Source organism: Lucilia cuprina, chromosome 4 (assembly GCF_022045245.1).
Source record: "Lucilia cuprina isolate Lc7/37 chromosome 4, ASM2204524v1, whole genome shotgun sequence".
In the NCBI taxonomy this organism is placed as follows: Eukaryota; Metazoa; Arthropoda; class Insecta; order Diptera; family Calliphoridae; genus Lucilia; species Lucilia cuprina.
In genome coordinates this window covers 29,010,578-29,037,597 of record NC_060952.1, presented here as the reverse complement: position 1 = coordinate 29,037,597, position 27,020 = coordinate 29,010,578, and the positions used below count along the sequence as shown (strand labels likewise).

General features: G+C 28.1%; 1 protein-coding gene across 2 annotated transcripts in view; it reads left to right on the top strand.

The window, feature by feature from the left end:
• The window catches only part of LOC111684218, a 56,614-nt gene extending 39,010 nt beyond the window's left edge, over positions 1-17,604 (top strand). For both annotated transcript variants that reach the window (XM_046950363.1, XM_046950362.1), the window contains 5 exons: positions 6,535-7,929; positions 8,003-8,116; positions 9,630-9,785; positions 10,000-10,453; positions 14,690-17,604. In XM_046950363.1, the coding sequence (XP_046806319.1) occupies positions 6,639-7,929; positions 8,003-8,116; positions 9,630-9,785; positions 10,000-10,453; positions 14,690-14,906 (2,232 nt within the window). In that variant the 5' untranslated portion in view covers positions 6,535-6,638 and the 3' untranslated portion in view covers positions 14,907-17,604. The remainder of the gene's footprint in view (positions 1-6,534; positions 7,930-8,002; positions 8,117-9,629; positions 9,786-9,999; positions 10,454-14,689) is intronic.
• Positions 17,605-27,020: the final 9,416 nt, after the last annotated feature.

The window sequence follows — 27,020 nt, the reverse complement described above, 5'->3', positions numbered from 1 at the left end:
AAAAATTATAAGGAATTTCTTCATAAGGAGACCTTAAGAGTTTCGAATAAATGAATACTTAAGTATAATATTATGAAACCACTTAAGACCCCGGACAACGCCGGGTACAAAAATCTAGTTTATTATAAATATGTTGTATGTTGTAATTTTGCTGGTAAATAGTGAGTTTTTCTCAATCAATTAACTGATGAAAAATATTCGTTCCGTTCGCTATTTAAAATTTGACAGTTTTAATTTATTTGAACGATTATTCATCAAAAATTAATCGATTTACCGACCGACTATTAATCGTTTAAATACTGTAGCTAGTACTCAATAAAATGTTATAAATATAAATTCATACATATGTAAGCCGTCATCATGTATTTTTGTTATATTCATTTGTGCATTTCATATTAAAAAACTTAAAATTAATATCAAATGAAAGCCATAGAAACGAAAAACGGCTTTTGATTTTCCAGTAAAATATCATTACTTAATGTTTTCTCAATGGCAGTTAGTAATTAAAAAAAATTATGTATATTTGTATAAACATTGTATAATATAATCGTATAACCGTAAATGTAATACAATAATTTATTATTGGGAAATTTAATTCTACTGTGACGGAATTTAGTTTCGTCCTTTTTATGTTTAGTTAAGCATGTCATGCAATGTAAAATGTCACTGTGAACAAAAAGAATCACGCTTGTGGCAATTTATTGTCTTTTTTTTATATTAAGAATATAAAAATGAGGAAGTAACTACAAACAACATAATTACACGCCATTAATCTTCAAAAAAGTGTGGTTTAAGTTTTACATTAATTCATACTAATCAGATTTAATTTAGCATTGTTCTAAAAGAAAAGCAAAAAAAGGATTTTATTGTGTGCAAACGGATACAAATGAGTGAGTTTGGGCATGGATTGGTATTAAATGCAAAACATGTCAGTCGTATTTGTGATAAATCTTAAAAAAAGAATTTTAAAAGTTTTGAATACTCTTGCCTCAAAACGAATGTTGTATATTAAGAAAATGTAAGCCTCATTATTTATTTATACATAAAGGAAGGGGGACCACACGCCAGATGTTTTGAGGCGCTCTCGTATTAAAACTAAAATTTTGATTTTGATTCGTATACTTAGTTAGCTTTAGCTTTATCTATTTCAATCATAACTATATCATTTTAGTGTACATATTATTTTAATTTTCCGCACTGACTAAAAACGGCGATAAGGCCCCAGCCAAGGGGTAAACTCACCAAGGGGATGCGGCGGATTTGTTTTTAGTAAAAAAAGCAAAGCCTAACAGAACAAAATCAAAACAATTTGCGACAAATTTTTTGAAACTGTTTGTTTTTGGATAGGTAATTGGTTGCATAGATAAGATTAAACACATGTTAAAACTTTGACCTAATATCATCCTAAAAGTTCATCTCCGGTGGATACCGATTTCAAAAATTCGTTAACTTGACGTGAAATCTCTCATTTATAAAGAAAGATTCGAATATCTTAAATTTTATAAAATTTTTCTTTTTTCAGAAAATATCATACTTTTATACCCTACAACACTTTAGTGGTTAGGGTATATTGGGTTTGTGCTGATGTTTGTAATGCTCAACAATATTGGTTCTATATCCACCTTAAAGTATACCTATGGGCTAAGAATCATTTTCTGAGTCGATTTAGTTATGTCCGTCCCTCCGTCCAATTAAACCTTGTTATCAAACTACAGGTCGCAATCACAGAGACGAAGCCATTATTCCACCTATCCCCATAACTGAACTCCTTGTAATCACACTACAGGTCGTAAATTTAGAGATAATTCAATGAAATTTGGCATATGATATTCTATGGTTGAAAATGATTAACATCGGTCCATTATATTATATAAATGAACCCTCTGAATGGGACTTTTATGTTCATAATTATGATTAATATACTTGTTTGTTTGACTTTAAAGTTACTCAACTTTTTCAGTTAAGATTTATTTGGCCTGTTATAAAAACATAACGCCACGATAAGTACTGCTAGTAATACTAGCAAAAGTTACAAATTCAAGTTTTTTTGGTTCTCCACCATAATCAAAATTAAACCTTAGGTTAAGTTAACACGATTGCACATGATCTTGATTACCCTTGATCGATAGTGGCAACGAAACACGACGGTCTTCCTCCACCCAGAGCTGAATTACGAATGTTAATATAAAATTAAAATTTTCCATTCATATTGTAATCGAAATTTTGCTATACAGAAAATAAATTTGGATTTTATTCTCCCTAAAATTGCTATTGTAAAATTCCGTGTAAGCTTCATTCACAATAATTGATTTGTTCAAAGCTCCTGCGAAATTCAAAATTTGTGAATAAAAAAGTTATATGCAAAATGTTATTTAGACAAAAAAAATCTTACAAAACTACATAATAACTATTTCAAACGTCCGGTTTTTCTTCGAACGATGATTAACATATTTTTTTTTTAATTTAAAGCTGAATTTTCACTTTAAAGGTCAACAACAAAGAAAGGAATCAGAAAATTTTGCTTGAAATATAAATATTTTAATTTTATGGTTTAATGGGAACATTTTTTATAGAATTAAATAGAAAATGCATTAAGTGTTAATTTCAACATACAGCTAAACTTGTGCTAATTGTTCTGACAAGTGAACTTCATACAGTCATTTAATCATTCCATTCGTACGTTTCAAAGATACGAGGAAAACTCTCATGGACATGATGAAATGTAATGAAAATAAAAATTATCTTTTGTTTAAAAAATTTATTTACATTTTAATGTAAAAAGTTTTTTTTTCCATTTTTTTTATTTTTTTACTTAACAACACTTTTGCCGTAAACGATGAGTTTGCAAATGTTCAAAATACCAGATATAAATATATACATATTATGAACTTAGAAGTGAATACAAAAGAGAAGAAAAAAAATATGAAATAAATAATTAAATTCATACTAATAAATAGTTTTTTTTTATAATTTAAACTTTAAATTTTAATTTAATTTAATATAATAAAATATATAATTATATATGTACATAAATGTTGGTATTGTTAAAAGAATTTGCAGTATTTGTATGTATTGATCGGACCTTATTTGACCATAGTCCCCATACAAACCCTCCTTCAGAAATTAACTTTAATTCCATAATTCTCCTAATATTAATATCACGTAGAAATTCAGCTTAAATAACCTTTATATAAACAATTCTATACAAATGCAAGTTTGTAGTCAGTAACTCAAAATAACTTTTAACTAGTTTTCTTTGGAATCAAAGAATTTGCTACAAAATGGCATCGATTTGGTGTTGCACATTTTGTTATAAATGCATAAATTGCATATTTTTCTTTAAATTGCATATATTTTGTATATTTCCAACATTTTTATAGCATATTTTTTTAATTTTTCTAAAACGAATTCTATTTTCTTTGTATTTCATATTTTTACAACAAATTTGATATTTGCATTTTTAGGTTTTTTTTTTTAAATAAATAGCAACGAATTTCGATTTAACAACAAAATACTAGGTTCTATGAATAAAAATTTTACATATGTTCAATTCACAATCAAGTTGTATATTGTACCTACTAAAGTTTAGTAACAGTGATTGTGAACAGATCTTTGCAGCAAGTCATAAGTTTATGTTCTCAATGAAAAAGAAGTAGGAAAGTATAGTCGGGCATGGCCGACCATATGATACCCTACACCATGAGTATATTTTTACAATTTTTACTTTTATAAAATTTTTATTTTTTGTAAAGAAACTTTTATGTTGAATATTACCATAATTCCAAAATATTTAAGCCATTTATTGATAAAAAAACTAAAATTTCTAAATGAGGTTTTATATAGGTCAAATATGGGCCGATCCTCGGAAAATTTGGGAAAAGGATATATTTCTAAATAACAGTTAGTTTTGTTGAGTTTCATTGCGATACAAATGGTAACAAGTCAATTTTAGACGTTTAAGTCATTTTTGAAGGGGGGTTTGTATGGGGGCTAGGGTCAAATATAGGCCGATCCTTACGAAAATCTGCAGTATCATTTATACTTATATAAAACTTATTTGTGCCAATTTTTAGAGAGATAGCAGAATATTTGACGTAATTATAGCATAACAAGTTCAAATCGGGAGGTACGGTTGTATGGGGGCTAGGTGAAATAATGGACCGATTTCAACCATTTTCAATAGGCTTCGTCCTTGTGCCAAAAAACATGCTTGGTCCAAATTTCATCAAATTATCTTGAAAAATGCGGCCTGTACCTTGCGCACAAGGTTTACATGGACAGCCAGCCAGCCAGCCGGACAGACGGACGGACGGAAGGACGGACGGACATGTCTTAATCGACTCAAAAAATGATTCTGAATCGATCGGTATACTTTAAGGTGGGTATTGGACCAATATTTTTGTATGTTACAAACATCAGCACAAACGTATAATACCCTCCCCACTATAGTGGTGTAGGGTATAAAAAAACAATCAAAACAAATACACATAACAATGTCAAAACACATTTTAAACTAATAAATAAACTGTTTTTAATAAAATTTTAGTTTTTTTTTTTTTGTTTTTGTAAACAACATTGTTTCAGTGTTATCACTTTATCGTTTTTTATGCTAAAATCGTTTGAATTTTTGTTTGTATGTTAAAATAAACAATTGGCAACACTAAAATTTCTTACAACATTCGAAAAACATATGAAAAATTGTCGTATGAGTTGTATAGAGCTTTTGCATAGAAAATACCAACAACATTGTTATGACTATTGTAGCAGCTGCTGACATACAACGCATACAACGCTACAACATCGATTGTGAATTGAACAATTGTTTTATTTAATTTTTAAAACCACAATAGTGCGGAAGGTATTTTGAGTTTGTGCTGCTAATTGTAACGTCAAAAATATTGGACCTTGAAGTATTGGTTCAGTATCAATTCCTAAGTATGTCAATCTGTGTGTCCATATAAATAGATAACTCGATGAAAATTTGTTCTTACATCTCTCTCACGTCCATAATTTACACAAAAATATATTCATTCACCAAATTTTATTAGAAGTAGTTTCTTAGTCTTTTTATTTGTCATTCTCGAGGTCGTGGTTCCGTTAAAGTTGCATTATAGTACATAAAGTTTTTGTTGACGAAAACTAAAGATCTGAATATCTATTAATATGTACCTTCACAAAGAAATATTTTTTGGTCCATATTTTTTTACATTTTTGCATATTCCCATTTGCATATTTTCCCATTTTATAGTGCATTTTATAAGCGCATATTTTTAATTTTTTAGTGCATGAAAATCCTTGCCGTTTCCCAAACACTATGAAAAAACCATGTTCAAACTTGAAAAACAATTCAAAACTAAAATCAATAATATGTTAACGATGTAATGCAAACAAAATGAAAAGGCCTCAACTTTTCCGTTCTAATTCCAAAGAGAATGTTAAAATCAGTTATAAATCAACTATGTTACTCACTTAAGGCTTAAAGGTTCGAAAACCCCGTTTTACACGTATTTCAAGATTTGAAGTTTGACGAATTTCAAAAACAGATTCCTATTTTACTCGGTTCCACCTTTCAGAGAAATTTTATAACTCTACAGCTATTTATTTTTGTGTTATAAATGAAATTCATTTTGATATTTTGAACAGAAAACGTTTAGTTTCGATCTAAAAATTCGATTTGCAGATTCATTTTAAACTTTCGATTTATTTTTTTCGAAATTGGGTTTCACTTGGTCCCTGTTAGCATTTTTTGAAAATTTTGATCACATTCGAGTTATGTCTGCTTATTTTCTGATCATAATTGATACATTCGTCGTGAGAAAATTGTACCCTACCTGCAGACCATATAAAAGGGTCTATTATGATCCCCACTTCTGATCAATTTAGACTCATTTTTTTATCTATTTCGAGTCATTTGTGAGTCGAAATACTAATAGTTTTACAGTAATTTTTGGTCATTTTAGGTTTGTTACAAAAAAGGACAATAATACAGAAAACTGTTTTTGATCTTCCGACTGAGAGAAATATAATTACAGAATAAATATATAAAAAATCATATTTCAAACATCAGAATGATCTATTTATGATTGTTGTACATTTGTTTTTCAAAATAACATATTTTAATCATTAAAATTTATATTATTCCCTACACCAAAGCGGTGTAGGGTATAAATATATTTTTTACAATGCCAAAGAAACGGTTTGGGCTAGGCGATAATGAATAAGTTATATTTAAATGATTGAAATTGTTTTTTCAATTGTGAGGCATACTTCCCTTATTTAAAATTATATTTTGAAATATGTCTGTGGTTATTATTAATTATTAAAATAATTTAACAAAGCAATAAGATACATTTTCCATAAAAATTGAAAGTATGCCATTAAAAACTTTAATTTGATGTATTTAGTTCGTGAACTTTTTTAAGAAGCGCTAAAAAATAATTCCATGGTTTTTCATATTTTTTAATACTAGTTTTTTAATGTACAGTTGAAATTGAAACTTTAAAAAGTTAATTAATTTTAATTGTTTTTTTTCAGATGCAAATAATATTGTGCTAAAAAAGTAATCAACAATCACAACATTTTACGGAAACGCAAAAAAAAAAACAACAAATGAAACCGATATTAAAAACACGTAAATTATGAAAAAAACTTTATTAATTGAAAAATTTGTCAGTGAAAACAAAATGAACAGAAAAATGATAGAAATGAAGACGACAGTACCCACCACAGCAAATATCATGATACAAACAAATAAATTTAATAATAATAAAATTAAACAGAATAATACAGATTTTTTAAATGAAAATAAATGGAGAAAAATAACAAGTCGGACGCCATATAGAAATAAACATAACATAAACCTTACTAAAGCCAAAACCACCTCAAACAACAAACATCCTCGCAATAGCAACAGTAGTTTCCACATCATCAATCGTATGAGACAACAAATGTCCTTCCTTTTAAATAAAACAAATTTTTGGATTATGCTGTGGTTGCTGGTGACGTTAATACAACATGTGGAATCATTAGAAATGACAACAGGACAATACCACACAACACACCACACGTCTTCATCGACCGTTCGATATAGTCAGCTTTTAAGTACAAATGGTCAAATGACCATGAGTGGCAATGCAAAGAGTATGGACGATGTCGACGACGATACATTTCGGCCGTTTGTGCCTAAAGATCCAGAAATGATATCGCGTAATGTGTTTACGCCATCTGGACAATTTCGTGTTTTTCAACCCATTGACACAGATTTAAGAGCTGCCGTGACAATTCAAAGCAAAAGTCAACATTATGGAAGAAATAAAATGTCAGAGCCATTAAACTCATCTTCATCAGCAGCAGCAACAGTAACAGCAGAACCAAGACAAACATCCTTTGTGCATGACACCCAACAAATGACTGGAAACCATAAAAATACTAAAGGCAAGGAAAGAGCACATGTTGAAGTCTACCAAATAGACTCTAGTAATTTATCATTAACGAAACATCAGAAGCAGCAACAACAATATCATCAGCATCAGCAACCAGAACCACAACTACATAAAACGGTCAAGAAAACACATGAAATTAAACATCAACACGAACAAGAACCAGAACAACATCAATATGACCACAAACAACCCATAAACAATGTGGATGTTCAACGAAATGAAATTTCCAAACAGGATGATTTGAAATCAGATTTCAAAAATCTCGAAGATTTATTAGTCGACTATGTAACGAACTTTTTTGAGAAAGGTCAATACGAACCTATGCCTGGTCTATTGGTTGAATTACAAAACAATCAGAGCCAACCACTGGCTACCGAGCTGACCGCTAAGACACGTAATGTAAGACAAGCATCATTTGCCACTGATGCTAAGGTTAAAATTGATTTACCACGAACAATGGCGACAGGACGTTTATTATTTCTAACAGGTTTGTATGAGAGTAAATTTTGCTTATTTTTCAAATGATGATTTGTTTGTCTTTTTATTTTATTTATTTATAGGTCTTAAAAAAGTTTTATGGCCTGTATTTATGGGTTTACAAGTTTTGAAATCTTTACTTATCGCTATGTTTATACCGGCTATCATTGGTTCGTTTACGAAATTGTTGGGAAAAGGTAAGAATATTATAAGGGTTTTATGCAAAAACCTAATTAAAACTACATTTTTGTTTAACTGCTACCATAGCTGTGTTAATCACTCATAACTCTTCTTATATTTAATTGCTTATAAAGGATACTAATTGAGGTTGCTAATGGGTTCACATAATAAGTAATATTATTTTTCTTGAACTCATGAAGCTAATTAATAATCGTACGATAATATAAATGAAACGAATGAATGTTAAAATACTTTACGTGAACACCTGCCGTGTTGGCCTTATTTCCGGTTGTCTTTTTCAAACACTGGGTTAGCTTCCGTGTCTACTCCCTATTGTTCTTTTTACACTCAAGTATACGTGCACTTTGCTCAATTGTTATCTTATCTCTGACCATTGCTGTCAAGTTGCTTAACATCACTTCCGTTTACAATTACGCAAATGCAATATTCTCTTTAAACTGAAGTACGAATCTATCAAAAGACTTTGTTCTTACATACAGAGAACTTACTTGGTCAAGGAAGCAAATTAAATGGTATCACTTCTCTAAAGACCGTTTATCCATCATCTTTCAACCCAGCATACTTTTCAGTCATCCGACACACTCATAGAAAACAACATCCGACACACTCATTCTAAATTTACCGGCTATTAAGACCCCTTTATTCATCCTGTATATTATACATTTAACACCAACTGATTTCCAACGCATAGTCTCACAATCATTCCTCTGTGGAGTATCTTATTCCGAAATATACACTTTACAGTCTTTTAACAGCAACTCACTCTTTCCGTTAATTTAGGTTTAAACCACAGCCAATAAGTGGATCCCCAAAGGACCTTAATCAACTGACCAGCAAGGACACGTCCTACAGGCCGCATTTTTAAGATAGTCAAGATCTTTACTTTGATTAAGACCCCATAGCGCACTCCATTTTCAATACTTCCTGCCTATGCCCACGTCAAATTTTATCCCGATCTGACAAGTCTTACATTCAAAACCATTTCATTCTGTACCACTTTTATATATTTAGTTAAGAATTTCGATGGCTTCGAGTCTTAACCCTTTGAAGCACAAAACTAAACCGCTGGTCTTTCTATGGATATGACTTCACCACACACTTTGTTTTGACGTACATCGATCATTTTTGATGAAAAATGGAAAAAGTGTTTTCGAAGGATATTACAGGATATTATCCTTTTTAACAAGTAGTGACATCAAATTCTAAAAAATAACTTTTTTTCTTGAGAAAAAATCATTTGCTGTAGGTGTAAATTCAAAATAACGTTCTAAATCGAGAGAAATGTAAAAAAATCTTGGGACACCGGTGTCCCGTATACGTGAAAGAGTTAAAAAATGCTACAGCGGTGAATTGAAATCTAAAGAATTTATGGATTATTCTAAAACCAGAAATCGGGATGAAGCTTTTCAAGCTTGATAACATAATTTTTCTACTACAATTTAATGCTGCATTTTTAACAAAATCTTCATAATGATAATGCATGTTTAACTTAAAATTTCCTTATTTCAGGTATTTCAACAGGATCTGCACCTCTATTCATACGTCCCATGGAAGCACCACAAGAATTAGATTTTCGTGATAATAGTATTAACTTTGATGATGATAAGTTCCTAGTTACCGATGAAGGTGTTAAAAATAATTCACCATATGCCTACAATCAACCGGGTTTGTTTAAAAACTAATAGACTATAAATTTTAATCCCAATTTTCTCAATGTCTGATTATATTTTATCCTAACGATAAATTGACAGTTTTTAAAAAACAAATATTTTAACTGACAGTATATCTAATGGTTAAACGTTAATCAGAGATTGAGATAATGGTCATACTTAAGTATATGAAATTTTATTGATAAAATTAATTTCTAAATTTTCCACAGATGCTTCACAAATGCACAACGAATACGTTTTTGATCCATCCTCTGCTAATAATCAATTGTCGTACACTCGTTTGGGTATGAATGAGCGTCAACATCAATTAATGCAAGATTCCTATATGAGTGCACTACAAAGTATAGGCTCAGCTTCTTTTAAAAATTCTGGATCATTATCGAGTGGTTCGTCGGGGTTAGTAGCACCCATGGCTAAACGTCCACCACCAGCAGCAAATGTTAATACATTCCAACAATTTCAAAATGTACCCGATTCATCATTACTACTCTCCAATTACGATCCTTTCTATAGTCCTTTATTATCACGTCTGGATTCGGTGTTTGCCCAATTGAAAATCAATTCAGACAAAGAAATGTGTCGTGAAAAATTGATATGTTTAATGTATGCAAATCCAGCAAAATATGCACCATACAGTAATTTAGTCTCGGCCCAGTTGAGTCGGTAAGTTTGAATATAATGAAAGATACAGTTTTTTTTAAATTTTATGGCCTAAGCCTAAAAGTAGGCAATGGTATGGAAACTATTGTGTTTATCTTGTGCATGTGTTAAAACTTGTAAACATATTAACGAATATTATGATTTATTGATTTCTTTTTTTTTGCATTTTGTTGTTATTTGTTTATAAAATATTTTCTGTTTTCCTTATTTTATGTCAAGGTTATATATGTTTTACCTATAAAATTTGCTGGAAAATATTTTGTTTTGTAGTAAATTTAATTATCATATGTAACTTACATTCTTAATGATATTATGTGGTCTTCATGAAAAAAAAAAAACTAAAATATGTCTGAATATATTATTAAAAATTAAATTATTTATATGAAACAAAATTATACTATGACATATTATATAAATGTTAAATCATGTTTGAAATTTTCTAAATATTTCAATATATGTCCTTGATTTACTATTTCTCATATCAGCTTTAAGTGTCATTGAAATGCTGAAAGTAGCCACAAAAGTTCTCTATATACTTAAGTCACTCCATTTTACTATGAATTAAAAGGTGACTAAATTTATTTAAAATTTAATAAGTCACTCCATTTTACTATGAATTAAAAGGTGACTAAATTTATTTAAAATTTAATTTCTTATTGTAGTACCAACAAGATAAATTTACACTTCATATTGTTTTGGCAATATTTGGAATATTTGAAAAATTAGATTTTGATAACTGTTATAGTTTTGGCCATTGGAAGTGCTCGTCTAAACCACAGTACTACATAGTAACCACAGTCGCTGTAACTACTGACACAGTTTTTTTTAAATAAAAAATTTCTTTAATAAATACTTTCAGTATTCCTAGTATTTTGTTGCTTTTGATTTTGTCAAATAGTGTTTTCATGTTTGGTCATGTGTAACACATTCTCTATAATTCATATATTATATACGTATATCATCGAAAAACAGATTAAATGTTGATTAGATTCGACCGAACGCCACATATGCGCATTGAAATCATTGTTGAATAGGATATGGATAGGTTTGATTGGTAGTGTTAATTATTATCCGATCCTTATTAAAAGAGAATCCTTTGGTAGAGAGAATTTGGCTTATACGAAACTAATTTATGTGGAATTTCATTGTTTTTTTCGCATTTTTAAAACTGTGACTGTTAAAGCTGTTTTTGGGGGCCACTTTTGTGGGGGTGAACATAACAATAAAAATCTTAATATTTGTGGCTCTAGCTCTATCCATTTAGACTGTATCATGCTTTCAACAGATAGACGGAAAGACGGAAGGGCATGGCTAGATCGTCTTGAAATTTGTTAAGGACTCAGAATATATACTTTCATGCATCTTGGGTGAATATAACAATGTGTTACAAACGGAATGATAAAATAAATATGCCCTCCCCTTACTTTTTATGAAGGTGTGTATAAATATACTTTAATGTTCTAAATACTTTACATATATGCTTAGTATTTTCCATTTACAAAATTCCCAAGGCAAACAAATTCGAATTTAAGATTATTTTTTCTTTATCTATAATTGCAAGAGCATATAATCGTTATGCCGGCTTAACTCTTTCAACAAGGTTTACTGGCAGCAATTAGGTTGTTGTATTGTCTGCCTAAGTTTATTGAACTTTTTAATCTAAAAATAGACTTTCTAAAAAGCAAGTATTTTTAAACAACATTGCTAACAATTAATATCGTATCATTTTCAGTCTCATACTTTCCCTACATATTTACAAAGTAAATCTTTATTTGTCTAGCCAACAAATGTGCATACTAATGCTAGCAAAATTTTTACTTTTTCATCCTGTTTAATATAGTTAAAGACATAATTTACATAAATAATTCTGTATAAAATACACAATTCAAGTGAAATAAAGACATGAATTACTAGTCTTACAAGAAATTTGCGAAATAAATACAAGTAAATCAATTATATTCGGTTGTGACTGAATATTATATACCCTTTAAATGATATAAAACTGTCTGAATTGAATTAATAATAATTCAATTAAAGCCCAATAAAGGCTCCTAATCCTTGTAATCAAACGAGTCACAATCTTGAATTTAATTCAATGAAATTGAACCTTCTGACGAGCCTGCGAAATTCGCTTAAAAATGCTAGTGTCACGAATTCAGGATAAATAGATTTTATATATCCACAAAATTTTATTGGGATCTGTACACATTATCCCCTATTCCCGATATAAATCCTCTTTGAAAAAAATAGTTTTTCATATATTTTTTAAATGCCTTATTATGAATAATTGGTGATACTAAATTCTACTAACTGATATAGGGTATTATATGGTCGGTCTCACCCGAATATTCAAATATTTATACTGAATTATTTATAAAAATCATTTGTGAAAATTTTCAATCTCACGAGGACTTACAATTTACATACATAAACATTTGTTAGGTCTTACGTCTAACATGTGTTACAAAGTGAATGACAAAACCAATATAACCTCCAATTTTTTCGATGATTGGTATAATAAATAAAATAAGTGCCTGTAATATACATACTTGTCAACATTTATCCTTACAACCGAACGAAGAAAATAAACAATGAAAAATAAACATAAAATATTTACTTAACAAATCAAATGAGGAATCAATCTTTGTAAAATGTTTTCATCATCCGGATTGTGGAGGCAGTATTGCGAGTTCATTCAAATATTTATACAATCACATTTAAATATTAGCATTTTTTCGATAAATTCTCTATAAATAGACATTTTTTTATTAATAGATATATGTCCATTAAGATTAACTATTTAAAAATAAGTAAGAATGTATAGTCGGGCCTAGCCGAACATTATTTTACCTTTAATAATAAAGTTCTTAAGTTGTTTTTTGCCTTAATTCCGAAATATTTAAAGAATTTTATTGACAAAAAACTGATTTTCTTAAAGATAAGTTCTATAGTGCGTAATTATGGGACTATCCTTATAAATATTGGAAGAGTTGTTTATATTAAAATAATGAATCACAATAATTACGAAAATCACCAGTAACATTCAGACTTGCAGAAAGATGTGCCGATTTATGTAGAGATACTTAATATCTCTATTTTAATGATAAGGTCAGTTGACTTTCTCCTTGGACCAAAAGAAACGTTTGTGTCAAATTTCATCAAATTTTCTTGAAAAATGTGGTGGAGGGTATAAAAATACTTTATCTTCGTATATATAAACATTAATGTGTATTTGTTTGTATGTTTGAACGTTGTGGACTGCTGAACCAATTTTCTTAAAATTTTTACAATATATTCTATTATCACACTAAGAGGTAATAAGCTACTTCTTATTAATTCCAAGTGGGCGAGGGGCCACGCCCATATTAAGAAAATATTAAATCCATATATTTGTGATAATAAGAGTTAGAGTCCTTATATTTTTACGGACCCACTTTAGTGTGAATGTAATTATTTAAGCCAAAAAAAAAAAAAAAAATAAGAAAATAGGCGGACTAGCAGCAGGGGCCGTGGTACCTCCTAAAAAAAAATTTGTTTATCTTGGAAACTATTACAGTAAAATTTTTTAAATTTTGCACGAATAACTTTTGCATCCATTTGCGGACTAGCTATGAGAATAGCGGCACCCATATTAATTAAATACAAATATTCGTTTATCTGGAAACTAATAGAACTAAATTCTTTAAATTTTGCACTAAGAACTTAAATATTAATTTTCGAGGAAAAAGAGGGGGGCTCTTTAGGCCCCCATATGAATTAAATAGAAAAAATAGTACATCTGTATATCTGAGAAATTTTACTTGAATAACTTTGACATTCAAGAGTTTATTGAGATTTTGGTTTTGCACAAATTACACTGGAGGAAAAACAGCAGAATTTCATCTTGGGATCTTGAAAACCCCACTGGAATCAAGCGGACTTTCAGAGGGTGGTATATTGGAAACTGTTAAGTTATTCACATTTTTCATGGATAGATAGCTATGTAATGTTAATTGTAAATCTCACAAACTTTTAGTTTTGATATTCCATTTATAAGATTCGTCATGGCCGATTATAGCACTCTTACTTGTTATTCCCCTATTTTTTAAGATATTGACTAAAAAAGCTCTAAAACTGAAAACTTTTAACATTGTACATAAAAATTTGTAATACAAATATTTAAACTACATTACCTTTATTTCATTTTTTTAGATATTTGTCTTTAATTTATTATTTCTTTTTTTCCTTCATTTTATACAGTGAACTAAATGAATTGCGTAAACCCACATCAGATAATCCCGATATATTGCGTTTCTTTAAATACATGCGTGCTGCCAAGGATGGACAGGATGGAGTTGATTGTGAGAAAACATTTGATAAATGTACAGAGTTTAAAGATTTTGAAAATCCAGCAATGGTCTCCACTTATCATGATATTAACAAATTGGTACAAGCGAGAAAATTGACAAACAAATAAAATACAATCTAGAGGAAAAACAAAAGAAAACATATATGTTCGTAATAAAATATGAAAGAAGCTTTAATAAATGATTAGAATAATAAAGTAAGAACCAAAATGAATGAAAAATTTGGCAAATGAAGACATACATATGTACATATTACATCTTGTAAAAATTTTGTTATGATTGATGAATAATATGAAATTTATCTATTTATTACTGTTTTTTACATTTATCCTTTTTCGAATAGCAAAAAGTAACATCGACAAAAATGACAGCCATAGTTTCGTGTAGATTGTATTTTATTAGTTTTATTATTATAATTATTATTTATCTATTTTTGTATTTATTTATTTATTTATTAATTTAGTTTTGTATTTTTTTTTATTTATTTATTTATTTATTTTTGTATTTATTTATTTTTTTCCATTTTTTAATATCTGATTTTATAGTGATTTAAAAGTTGATTTAATCCTTTAAATAGCAAAATGTATCGAAATTTGTGTTTTTTGTATATTTTGCTATTTCAAAGTAAAATATTTTTTTAAACCAAAAAGGGCTATCCCCTTAGTTATTCTTTTTTTTACAAATTTGTTTATGATTATGCAATTTGTTCAGTTTTTTCCTCTTCTAAAACAAGATTTTTTTGTTTAGTATTTTTTGCTAACAAAGAATTGATTTAATGTACAATTTCATTCAAAGCAACTTACCCATTTTAACTAGAAATGATTTTGGTATATATTGATGAAAATTTTTTTAAAAATAATTATAAGTCTTTGAGATTTCTTTGCATTTTTCTTTGGATTTTTTTTTTAATATTTTTGTTTAGTATTTTTTGCTAACAAAGAATTGATTTAGTGTACAATTTCATTCAAAGCAACTTACCCATTTTAACTAGAAATGATTTTGGTATATATTGATGAACATTTTTTTAAAAATAATTATAAGTCTTTCAGATTTCTTTGCATTTTTCTTTGGAATTTTTTTTTTCAATATTTATGATTTAAGTCTTGTTTTAGTATCATTTAATAATTGAAATACCAATTATGATTTAAAAATGTTTTGTTGGAAATTTTCATTATTAATGATAAATTACACAGGCGGACAAATTAATCCAGAGGACTAAGTTACACTGAATCCGAACCTGCGTTTTTTTTCTTTTGTGATAAAAAAAATTCAGCGCAGAACAAAGATTTCAAGATTTTGCCTTTTTTGAAATTTTGTCATACTGTGTAATTTTCTTTAAATACCATTTAATAATTACCTTAAAATTTATGAACATTTTCTACTTTGTAAACTTTTCATTTGCATCAGTTTAGGCAAGACATACAATTTTCATAAAGGAAGAATAAATTCATAATTTCGATTGATAACACAGACTAACGAAATTGCGATTTGGAAAAAGCCTTAAAAACTAATTTAACTTCATTTAATGTATTTTTAGCTGCTGAAACCTAATCCGATTCGGATGTTCTTTATTATCGACATGACGGAAGTTTAATGTAATTATAAAAAAATATTTACGTTTGTGGGTTAAGTTTGATTTTTTTTAAAGTCATTCTATTTTTTTCCTTCAATATAAATATCAGTTTCATTCTATATTTTTCATAAGTTTAATTTAAATCGTTTCCCAAGAACTAATTTTTTACCTCAGCTTCAACTTCATAGTTTATGGGTTTTCATTACATATACGATTTTTCTAAAACATCAGATATGTTTTTACTTTTTTCTTATAATTTTCTATTTTATATTTTAAAAAATATATAAAACGCTAACAACGAAACATTTTTAATAATATTTTTTCTTCGAAATCCGTAAAACTCAAATCGCACGTACGTTCTAATAATCTGTGAGAGATACATATATTTGAAATAAGTTTTCCAGAATTCAAAAATATTATTTTAAGTGCGCTTTAGACTATAAGACTTTACGTACAACTTTACTTATGAGAAATCAAATAAAATTCTATTCGAAAAGAAAATAAAAGTCGTAAGATTTCTATTTTTACTTTTACACTATTCATATAATACAATAACACAGTACAATGGAAACAGCTGTTTCTGCGTGGTTTACATAAAAATACATCCCTGATCTAATGCGACAAGCTAATTTTTTTAATTATTTCAAAAAATGAAGAGAACCATACGACTGTCAAATTTTCCATCCGCATTTTTCTCAATGTGTGATTACGTTTCGACTATCCCATCCGTTCTCTTTTACACGATGTTCTGATAGATCCCAGCAAAAAAGTCTTAAAATTTTGCTAATGAGTAATCTAAATAACGTAATTATTTAATGCATTAACTCGTAATGAGTGCTCTTTGTCAATAACGTTATTTAATTTTTTTAATGTTATTTGTAGACAATTATCTTGGGAATCAGTCCAATTGTCTAAAGCAGAGGAGCTCAATATTGCCATTACATAGCACGCGTGATAGGGTTAGAAAATTCTGCTGACGTTAAGTTGATACACATACACTACAAGTTTAATTCTTTTTCTTTTTATAATGAGCAATATCAGTTAATTTGTTCTCAATTTGAGAAACAAACCAAATCAGTTGCTGATCAGCACTTGTTGAAGCGAGGTCTAGCGCGACGTTTTTATACCCTTCACCTTCGGGAGAAGGGTATATATAAGTTTGTCATTCCGTTTGTAATTTCTATAATATAATTTTCCGACCCTATAAAGTATATATATTCTGGATCCTTATAGATAGCGGAGTCGATTAAGCCATGTCTGTCTGTCTGTCTGTCTGTCCGCCTGTCTGTCTGTCTGTTGAAATCAGTTTTTAGAGGACCCAGATATCGGCGAAATCCGAATCTTCAATAATTCTATTAGACATGCTTTCGAGAAGATCGCTATTTAAAATCAGCAAAATCGGTCGGTAAATAACGGAGATATGAACAAAAATCCGAGACAACCTCTGAAAATTTCATCAAAAAATTGTTATAAAAGCAACAACAACATTGAATATAGAAAAAGATTTACATGTGTGTGTGTAGATGTATTTGGTTTTATTCAGCTGTGTATTTTTTTGTTTTGTTTGGAATCCAAACATACAAAAAATACACAGCAAAAAAATATGATTTGCATTTTTTGTTAAAATAAAATAATATTCCCTTTTGTATTGCATATATATTTTTTAATGAATAGAAAAAAGTATTTAAAACGTTTTCAATTATATGAGAGTAGATTGTGAGTTATTGTACAATAATTTTTATGCGAATAATGTAAGTTTGAAATTTAAAACTAACACAAATTTTTCCCAAGTGCTTTTGAAAACAATTTTTTTATGATAAACAAAAACAAAATCTACGTCTCGTCAATGTTTACCAGCAATGAATCAGAGGTCGAAGTCGACCGGCTTCTAGTCGGAGCTTAGTCGCCGCCGAACTATATTTAGTTGCTTGAGCCGCCGCCGAAACATTCGGCTTAAATCGACTCAAATTTTTTTAATGTTTTTATTAACAAGACTGTAAGATCAATTATGTTTAAAATACACTATGGTGAAGGGTATATAAGATTCGGCACAGCCGAATATAGCACTCTTACTTGTTAAAATACACACAGAAATACAACAACAAAATTTTGAGGAAGCCGAATAAATGTAGGAGAACATAAGAGAATAGTTGATAGATTTTTATATATAGACTTCGATATACGCTGGCTGTCAAAATCCATAACAAATATTTGACAGTTAGCATATACTTTATAGTTTGTAGTAATTTCATTAGTATACTTTTATTTTAAATTGATTTCTGCTCTCTGCTGATTTACCAACGCAAATAAAACTATGGTAGTATGTGTTTGAGCTTCTCTCATAACTGTAAAGCCAGGTTTTGTCCCGGGAAAGTCGGCAAGGCACATGTATAACCAGTTTTTTTTTAAACCTCGTTAAACAAAAAAATTTAGTTATTCACCCCAAAAGTAAATAATTCTACATTGGTTTAATATTACTTCCTTGCGTCATATGAAAGTGACTTTAAAATCATCATTCATAGTTAGCCTGTGTAATGTAGAGTTCAATTTTGTCTAGACATACAATTCTTTGAATAATATATAATTTTTGAAGCATAAAATATTTTTTTCCTAAAAATAACTAAGTTGTATCCTTTTATTTCCTTGTTGTTAACTAATATTGACATTTAATAATATTATATATTTATTCAAGTAAAATATAAATATCTTGTTGTGACCAGTAAATTAACTGGTCAAATATATTTTCGTTTTTTTTAAGAAGTAAACTTATTTACAAAGAAATTTGCTTCTGGGCTTTCAATGCCTACTTATTTCAATTTCGGTATTGAAATAAAATACCTTAACAAACAATTCATTTTTGACACTAAGCCGACTCGTATTTTGTTATCTGTATTTTCTCTTTAACACAAAAATTAACAATTTGTTTTTTTATCCCTTTTTAAACAAAAACAACAGAAACTTTATTATTGTTTTAGGAGGACTTGTAAAGAGAATGAAAAAAAGGGATACATTTCCTTCTGGCAAAATAATATAGATATGAGTGTCATACTCGTCATATCAGTTTGTTGTTTTTATTAGTTTTTTTTTAAGATAAAAAAGGGATTTTCTCTCAATGGCCCTTTTTTGGAAATTTGTCAACTTTTTTATCACTTTCAGTTTAAAATATATAGGCCAATGATTTTTATTTATTATTTTATTATTATTATTGAATTGTATTTATTTATATTGTAAATAGTTTAGTTTTATTTTATATTATTTTAGGATAATATAAATAAGTATAAAATATATATAAAAACATCAACCAAGTGTGTAATTAAATTTTATTATTTTCCTTTAATATTTTCTGACTAAAAATTATCAACAATATAATGTATAGAAAAAACTTTTATATCAGGCTTGGAAAATGTCAATTACATCAAAAGAAATTGCAATCGTTTATTTTAGCCAATTTCATTTTAATAACTTATACCATTACAATTACAATTGTAATTGAAATAATTTGTAATTTGTAAAAAATATTAATTATGAGTAGTAGTAAGTAATTGACCATTTCCCTAGAACACATTATAATTATTTAACTTAATAATTACATCTTAACAACCATGTTAAATAAAGTAATGTTAAAATAGTTATTTATTTTTCCTGGAATTTATAAAAATTTAACTTAATTTTATCTTTTTAACATTAATTTGAAACTAAATTAATGCAGTTTAATTTAAAAAACTTTAAAATCATATTTACATATGTTAATTTTTAGATTTATTTATTATTTCAATCATTTTGTCATTTTATTTATTTATCATTGTTTTAGTTTTTAATAATTTATTTCTTTCATTAGCTGTTATTTAAATCTATAGTTATATATTATATTTAATCTAATTTAATTGTTTATTAAATTAATATGTAAATATACATACATATACGAATATTTATATTTATTTGGTAATTAACTTATTAAGGAATTATCGATTTATTTAGTCACTATTATTTATTTTATTATTGTCCATATGAATGTATGTATTAAATAAAATTCCAAAATTTAATAAAATTAAATTTAAATAAAAATTATATTTTGACAATTTATAGAATAATTAATGGTTCTTGCCCACAAATACTTTACAGTCTTCAGAAGATTCTAGACATCTGCAAGAAACGAATAGTTAATAATTCTGTCAGATATACTTAAAATTAACCAAATCGTATAATAGTGTCCATGGACGTTTTGACAATTTCAAAAGTGCAAAATTACATAAAGTCGATGAATCTAAAAGAGCAAATTAATCAGTTGCTCATTCCTAAATTTTATGAAATGTCACTGGACATTATGACTAGCTACCTTCAGTGTCACAATGGCCATGGACATTGTGACATTTTAAAAACAGAAATCTATTGGAAAATTTGTTTAGAATTTTTATCTCGAAAATAATTGCTCCTTAAAATGTTAAATTGTATTTTAAATTCCTTTAAAATAGTGTATTTGATACAGGGGTCAGCCTTTTTTTTCATATATGGAGTCTTTTAAATTCATGGACTGTGAATTTGTTGATATATGAAATAAAGTTAGAACCATTAAATGGGCACTTTTTGGTATTTATTCTTTCTTCAAAAGGTAATTTTGAATTTTCTATATTAGTGAATTTAGAAACATGAATTTAAGTAAATGCAAACCAATAAGAGGGGACTTTAGTGTGATATTTAGTTCTTTACAATGTACTTTTTAAATTTTCTACAATAAAATGAAATATGTGAGACCCGGAGTAAGCGATAACTTATAAGAGGGGATTTTGTTGGTACTTTTCGTTCTTTGAAATGTTCTATAATATTGAACTTTGAAACGTGAAATTAAGTCTTGGTTCACACTAGGATTTTTTTTTTGGGAAACTTTTGATTTTTGTGTGTGTGAGGGAAAGAGAAAGAAATATCAACGTCTCTTTCTCTCATACACAAAATCAAAAGTTTCCTAGTGTGAATTAGGCCTAAGTAGAGCCCGGATAAGATTAGAACACATAAAAGCGGTCTTTTTGGTACTTTTTCGTTCTTAAATGGTACTTTTTTAATTTTCTATAATATTACCCATAGAAACATGAAATTAAACACTAAGGGCCAATTTTTTGGTGAAGGATTAGGGATTAAATTAAAATTAATTTAATGATAATGAAGGTTGTTAAATTTTAGCCAGAAATGCAAAAGTGTAAAAAGCTGATGCCAGAAAAATTTTTAATTTTTTTTTAAATAAACATTCAAATATTTGATTTATCGATAAGTATAAATAATGGGGACTTCACAATATATTTTTTTTTTTGTTTTCAATTTAAGTTTTCATTATTTTTTGTATTACAATTACAATTGTCTTCTAGTTTTTATACCCTACACCACTATAGTGGGGATTTATACGTTTGTGATGATGTTTGTAACAAAACAAATTTTGGTCTAATACCTTAAAGTATACCGATCAATTCAGAATCATTTTTGTGAGTCGATTAAGACACCCTATTTTCATCTGTCCGTCTGGCTGTCCATGTAAACCTTGTGAGAAAGGTACAGGCCGCAATTTGATGAAATTTGGACCAAGCATGTTTCTTGGCACAGGGACGAAACCTATTAAAAATGGTTGAAATCGGTCCATTCACCTAGCCCCCATACAACTGTACCTCCCGATTTTGACTTTTTATGCCATAATTACGCACAAATAAGTTTTATATAATTATAAATAACACTGCAGATTTTCGTAATGATCGGGCCTTATTAAACCCTAGCCCCCATACAAACCCCTCTTCAAAAAATGTCTTAAACGTCTAAAATTGACTTGTAACCATTTGTATCGCAATGAAACTCATCAAAACTAACTATTATTAAAAAAATCCCTTTCGCAAATTTACGGAGGATCAGCCCATATTTGACCTATATAAAGCCTCATTTAGAAAATTTTGTTTTTTTTATCAAATAAAATGCTTAAATACTTTGGAATTAAGGTAAAATTTAACATAAAAGTTTCTTTATGAAAAATAAAAATTTTAAAAATATACTCATGGTGTAGGGTCGGCCATACCCGACTATACTTTCCTACTTGTTTATAAATCAGGCTTTGTTTTGATAAAATACCGTGACGTTTTCTGTTGTTTTGTATGGCAACACTGCGAAGTTTAATCTTGTACTCAAAAACATCAAAGGAGATTAACATTAGATTCAATTTGTTTTCAGATTTACTAACCTAATTATTAATTGGCATTTGATTACCAACTCAAAAAAACCGCTATAAGTCAATGCAAATCTGTAGGAAAGAATTTTTGGTATTTTTTCGTTCTATTACTGGTACTTTTTGGTTTTTATGTCTTCTTTAAAAAAAGTACTCCAGTATTTTAAGTAAAATACTTTTGGGTAAAATATGAATTTATATACATACATACACATCGAAGCTAAATACGGCATACAATGACACAACAGATGTTGACTATATTGACTATTTTTCCAAAAAAATTATTGTATTTCATTCAGAAGTGAATCTTAATTTTATTTCATTATAATATGGCTAACAACCGTTTCGGTAAAACCTGCGAGAAGGCAAACAATTATTTTTATAAATTTTTTACACATTTTTTTTAATTGCAATAAAATTAATTTGTTAATAAATAAATTTTTTTCCCGATTAGACCTGTTGTTTGGGGGCTGGGCGAAATAATAAAACGATTTAACTATTTTCAACAGGCTTCATCCTTAAGTTAAAAGAAGATGATGTACATTTATCAAATAATCTTAGAAGTTGCGACCTGTAGTGTGTGGGCAACCAATATTTTAGGACCAAATTAGGAACAAATACAATAGTAAGTTTATAATGGATTTTTAATAAAATTGGATGTCATTATAAATAATACTAAAACGTTTCGTTTCAATTCGATTAGTTAAATTGATGTCTAACAAACTTTATGATTAAGTGTATGTATGTATATTAAGTTGTTTAAATTTGTCAATCAAAAAAGTATAATTCTTACATTTTTATATAACTAAATACTAATTTTATTGAGAATTTTTAATATATAAATGTCTGTTATTTAAATGACATAGACATAGATTAAACAAAATTTGGCGTCAGACATTAATGACATATGAAATCATGAGACGATGAACGATTTTTGTCAATTGTATGAAGGGGAGATGTTAATTATAATTAAATTTGATGTTTTTTGTTATATTTATTGAAATATACAAATTAATGTATTTTTTATGATAATACATTTAGATTATCTGGATGTAGTAAGTGTACTTTTTGTATTAAATGATTGTTGCAATATTTTTAAGTGGTAAAAAGTGATAATTATAGGAAAAGATTCAACCGTAGATACATTCATTAAATAAAAAAAAAAAAACGTTAAAATAATTAGAAAAATATTTTCCCATTAATATTTTTCAATATAAAAAGTAAATCATAATATTTTTCTTTTCATATCTGCTCTTATTGAACGTCTACTGCCGTAAAAATGTTTTGTTTATTTTATCTGTTTCAACCTAAATTAATTTCGACTTTTGTCCTCAACTACAGGTAAACAGAAGATTTTGCAAAATTTTTATTTATTTATAGACGAGTACAACCAAACATATAAAATTTTTATTTTTTTGTTATTTGTTTTTCATTACTGAAAGTTGACGATGACTTTGCGGTGGGTGTTGTAATCATATTTATAAGACTTTTGCTACACACACGCTCAATGAACCATAAATTTTATTGTATTTGGTAAATAAAACAATGAATGAAAGTCATTATCAAATTGATAGAAACAATAAAAGTGATCGAAGTGGTCGAATGTGGATTATAGTACATACTGTTAAATATCACCTAGAATTAACTTACCATCTTATTTTTTTAATTTTTTTTTTCAAAAAGTAAAATTAAAAAAACTACAACAGCTAGAGTCCTAAAAATAGTGAAATTTGGCTTGGGCAACATATAGGGTATGATATGAACAATTAGACCAATGAGAAAATAGTTCATATGTATGTGAAACTACATCAGTTTTAGTATTACTATGACATTCGGTTCAAGAATAATTGGACAAGCAATAGTGGGTCCAATAATACTCCGAACAAGATGAAGATGATCACACGCTAGTTGTTGTGTAGCAGACCAGAGTCTCTGGTAAGAACTGAACCTACAACCCCCGGACTGACATCTAGCACATACCATCTAGCCTATCGGAGCTTCCGAGAAATTTTTATTTTAATACTACTATTTAGCGAAAGACTATGCTAACGTTCTTTAGTGAAAGTGAAAGAAAGAACCTCCACTTTGCGAACTATCTGTAGTGGAAAAAAGAACTTCCAAAGATGCGAAAAAAGACTTAAAAAAATTATTATATCAATTCAGACTTGTCTTAGTCTTAGGTGGGATGACTTTTTTATCTGATCCAGAAATTACTATTAAAATACTTCTAAAGTCATTCTCAAGAAGTAATTGTTATGTTCATACAGAGTTGGCAAAATTAGTACAATTGTACTTTTTTTTTGGGAACAACTTGAACTTCAAAAGTGCAATGGCACATCAATGAGATAATTACTTATTGATGCAATTGATTAGATTACTGACTGAAGAAGTCGTAATGAACTGTCTTTATTTTACATACAATTTGAAAATTAAATTTTCCAACCTTGTGTTCATATTTTAGAAATCTATTTTTCGCTTTTTTTAGAAAAAATTTAGTTTTCGTTTTTTGTTACAATTCATGATTGCTAATTAATTATAATAGAGTTCGGATTTAGTCCAAATTATTAAAACTAAATAATTTTGAGTTATAAATAGGAATTACGATCGTGTGAAATTTGTTACCAACATGAAATGCTGTATTTTGAAGATTTCTAATCTGATATACACTAGAAGACCTAAGAGTCCATGAGGAATTTTGATTTAAAATCCTCGGCCTATTTAAATGATTTGAGTTTCCCTTATTTACCAAAATTTTGTATAGAGTACTTAAACCAACTAGTTTAAACCTAAACAAAATAAAAGCTGAGTTACATTTTTTTGCTTTTATGTTCATGTTGGCAACAATCATCGACACAATATCTTCCTCCATAAAAATTAACCTCATCATCAACATCAACATCATCATCATGTTTTTAACAGGCAAACAAATAAACTTCATGTGAAATTGCATAATTTCAGATGAATGATTTTTGTTGTTGTCGTTTCCACTGCTGATGTTTTTTCCATTATATTACTTTGATTCAAGTATGATGGTCATAATAACGTGAGAGTATGAGTGATTGTATCGATGTGTGGTATATTCCCAGTCTGTGGATGAATCATGAATCATTTGCTATAATAACATCGTACATATGTGTGTTAAATATAAATTAATGAGACCTACTGGTAAAATGTAAACAAAAATATTTATAATTTAAGCTAATGCGTTCTTTTGCTTTTGGTTTACAAGTCTACAATAACTTGTCAAGGTTTTAAAAAACGTCACTATAAACGTGATTTGGGTTTTTTTCTAAATACCAAAAATAATTTGAACTCTTGGCCACGCGTCTACAAATAGATTTTTGGTTAATACAAAGAATTCTCATGAAATTGTGGGTTTTTAACATTATTTATGATGGATTTTCTATATTTTTTTTCGTGGATTTATTATATTTTTTTTAGCATGAATAAACAAATTATTGTGAGGAAATCTAAAAGAATCCCCTACATTAGGTTTCATAAGTTTGTGCAGAATAATTTTTTATTTATTAAAAACGAATCAATTAAAACTTGTTGCAAATGTTCCATTTCTTCAGATTCTTCTGAAGCCGTAACAGGCTATAACAAGTCATCAATACATAGAAGAGTAAAATGTACTGTAATAGTCATTTATCAGGCATTCGTTCCGAGTTTACTTTTTGTAGTTCTGAACTCAGCAAAAATTTTCATTACCTTGTAAATAGTTAAATTGCTAAAATTTTCTTACATAATAACATTATTTTAATACGGAGGCAAGTACTTACCACGAACACACAAACAAATTAAAAAAAAATTTCGTTGTAAATAATTTTTCTCATTTTTTTTGGAAGCGTTTGTGGTAAGTTTTATACCTACCACTGGTATGAGGTCTAATGAATTAGAAAGTATTTATATAGCATATTATTAGTAAGCACTTATTAGACCACTTCTATGTCATCCAGACAATATGTAGAAGTCATTGAAAATAATTTTTTTTAGGTAAGTAATAAGAATATAAAGTCATTGCCTAGTTTTTGATACAAAACTGCTCATATATAATAACGATGAAGCATTTCAACAAGTCGACTTTAAGCAGCCAAACTTTTTTAATTGTTTTTTATTGTATTTTTTCGCAACCTACCACAATATCTTTTGAGTTGTTTCATTTTCAAAAAAAAAAATCTCTTATACCACGTTTTATTATGGCTTTTGCCAGTTTGACATAAGAGAGTACCTATTTAACATTTTATTTAATTTTGTAGGAAATTGTTTGCTGATTTACTCAAGTTTGTGTTTTTTTTTTCTTAAATATTATTTTACTTTACTTTAAAAGTTAAACTCAATTTACTTTTTTTTTTTGTTTTCTTCATCTATTTTTTTGGGTTTTTACCAATATTATCTGTCTGTCCAATTGTGTTAACCACTTCATGCAATGATTTTGTTATATTTTTTGTTTAA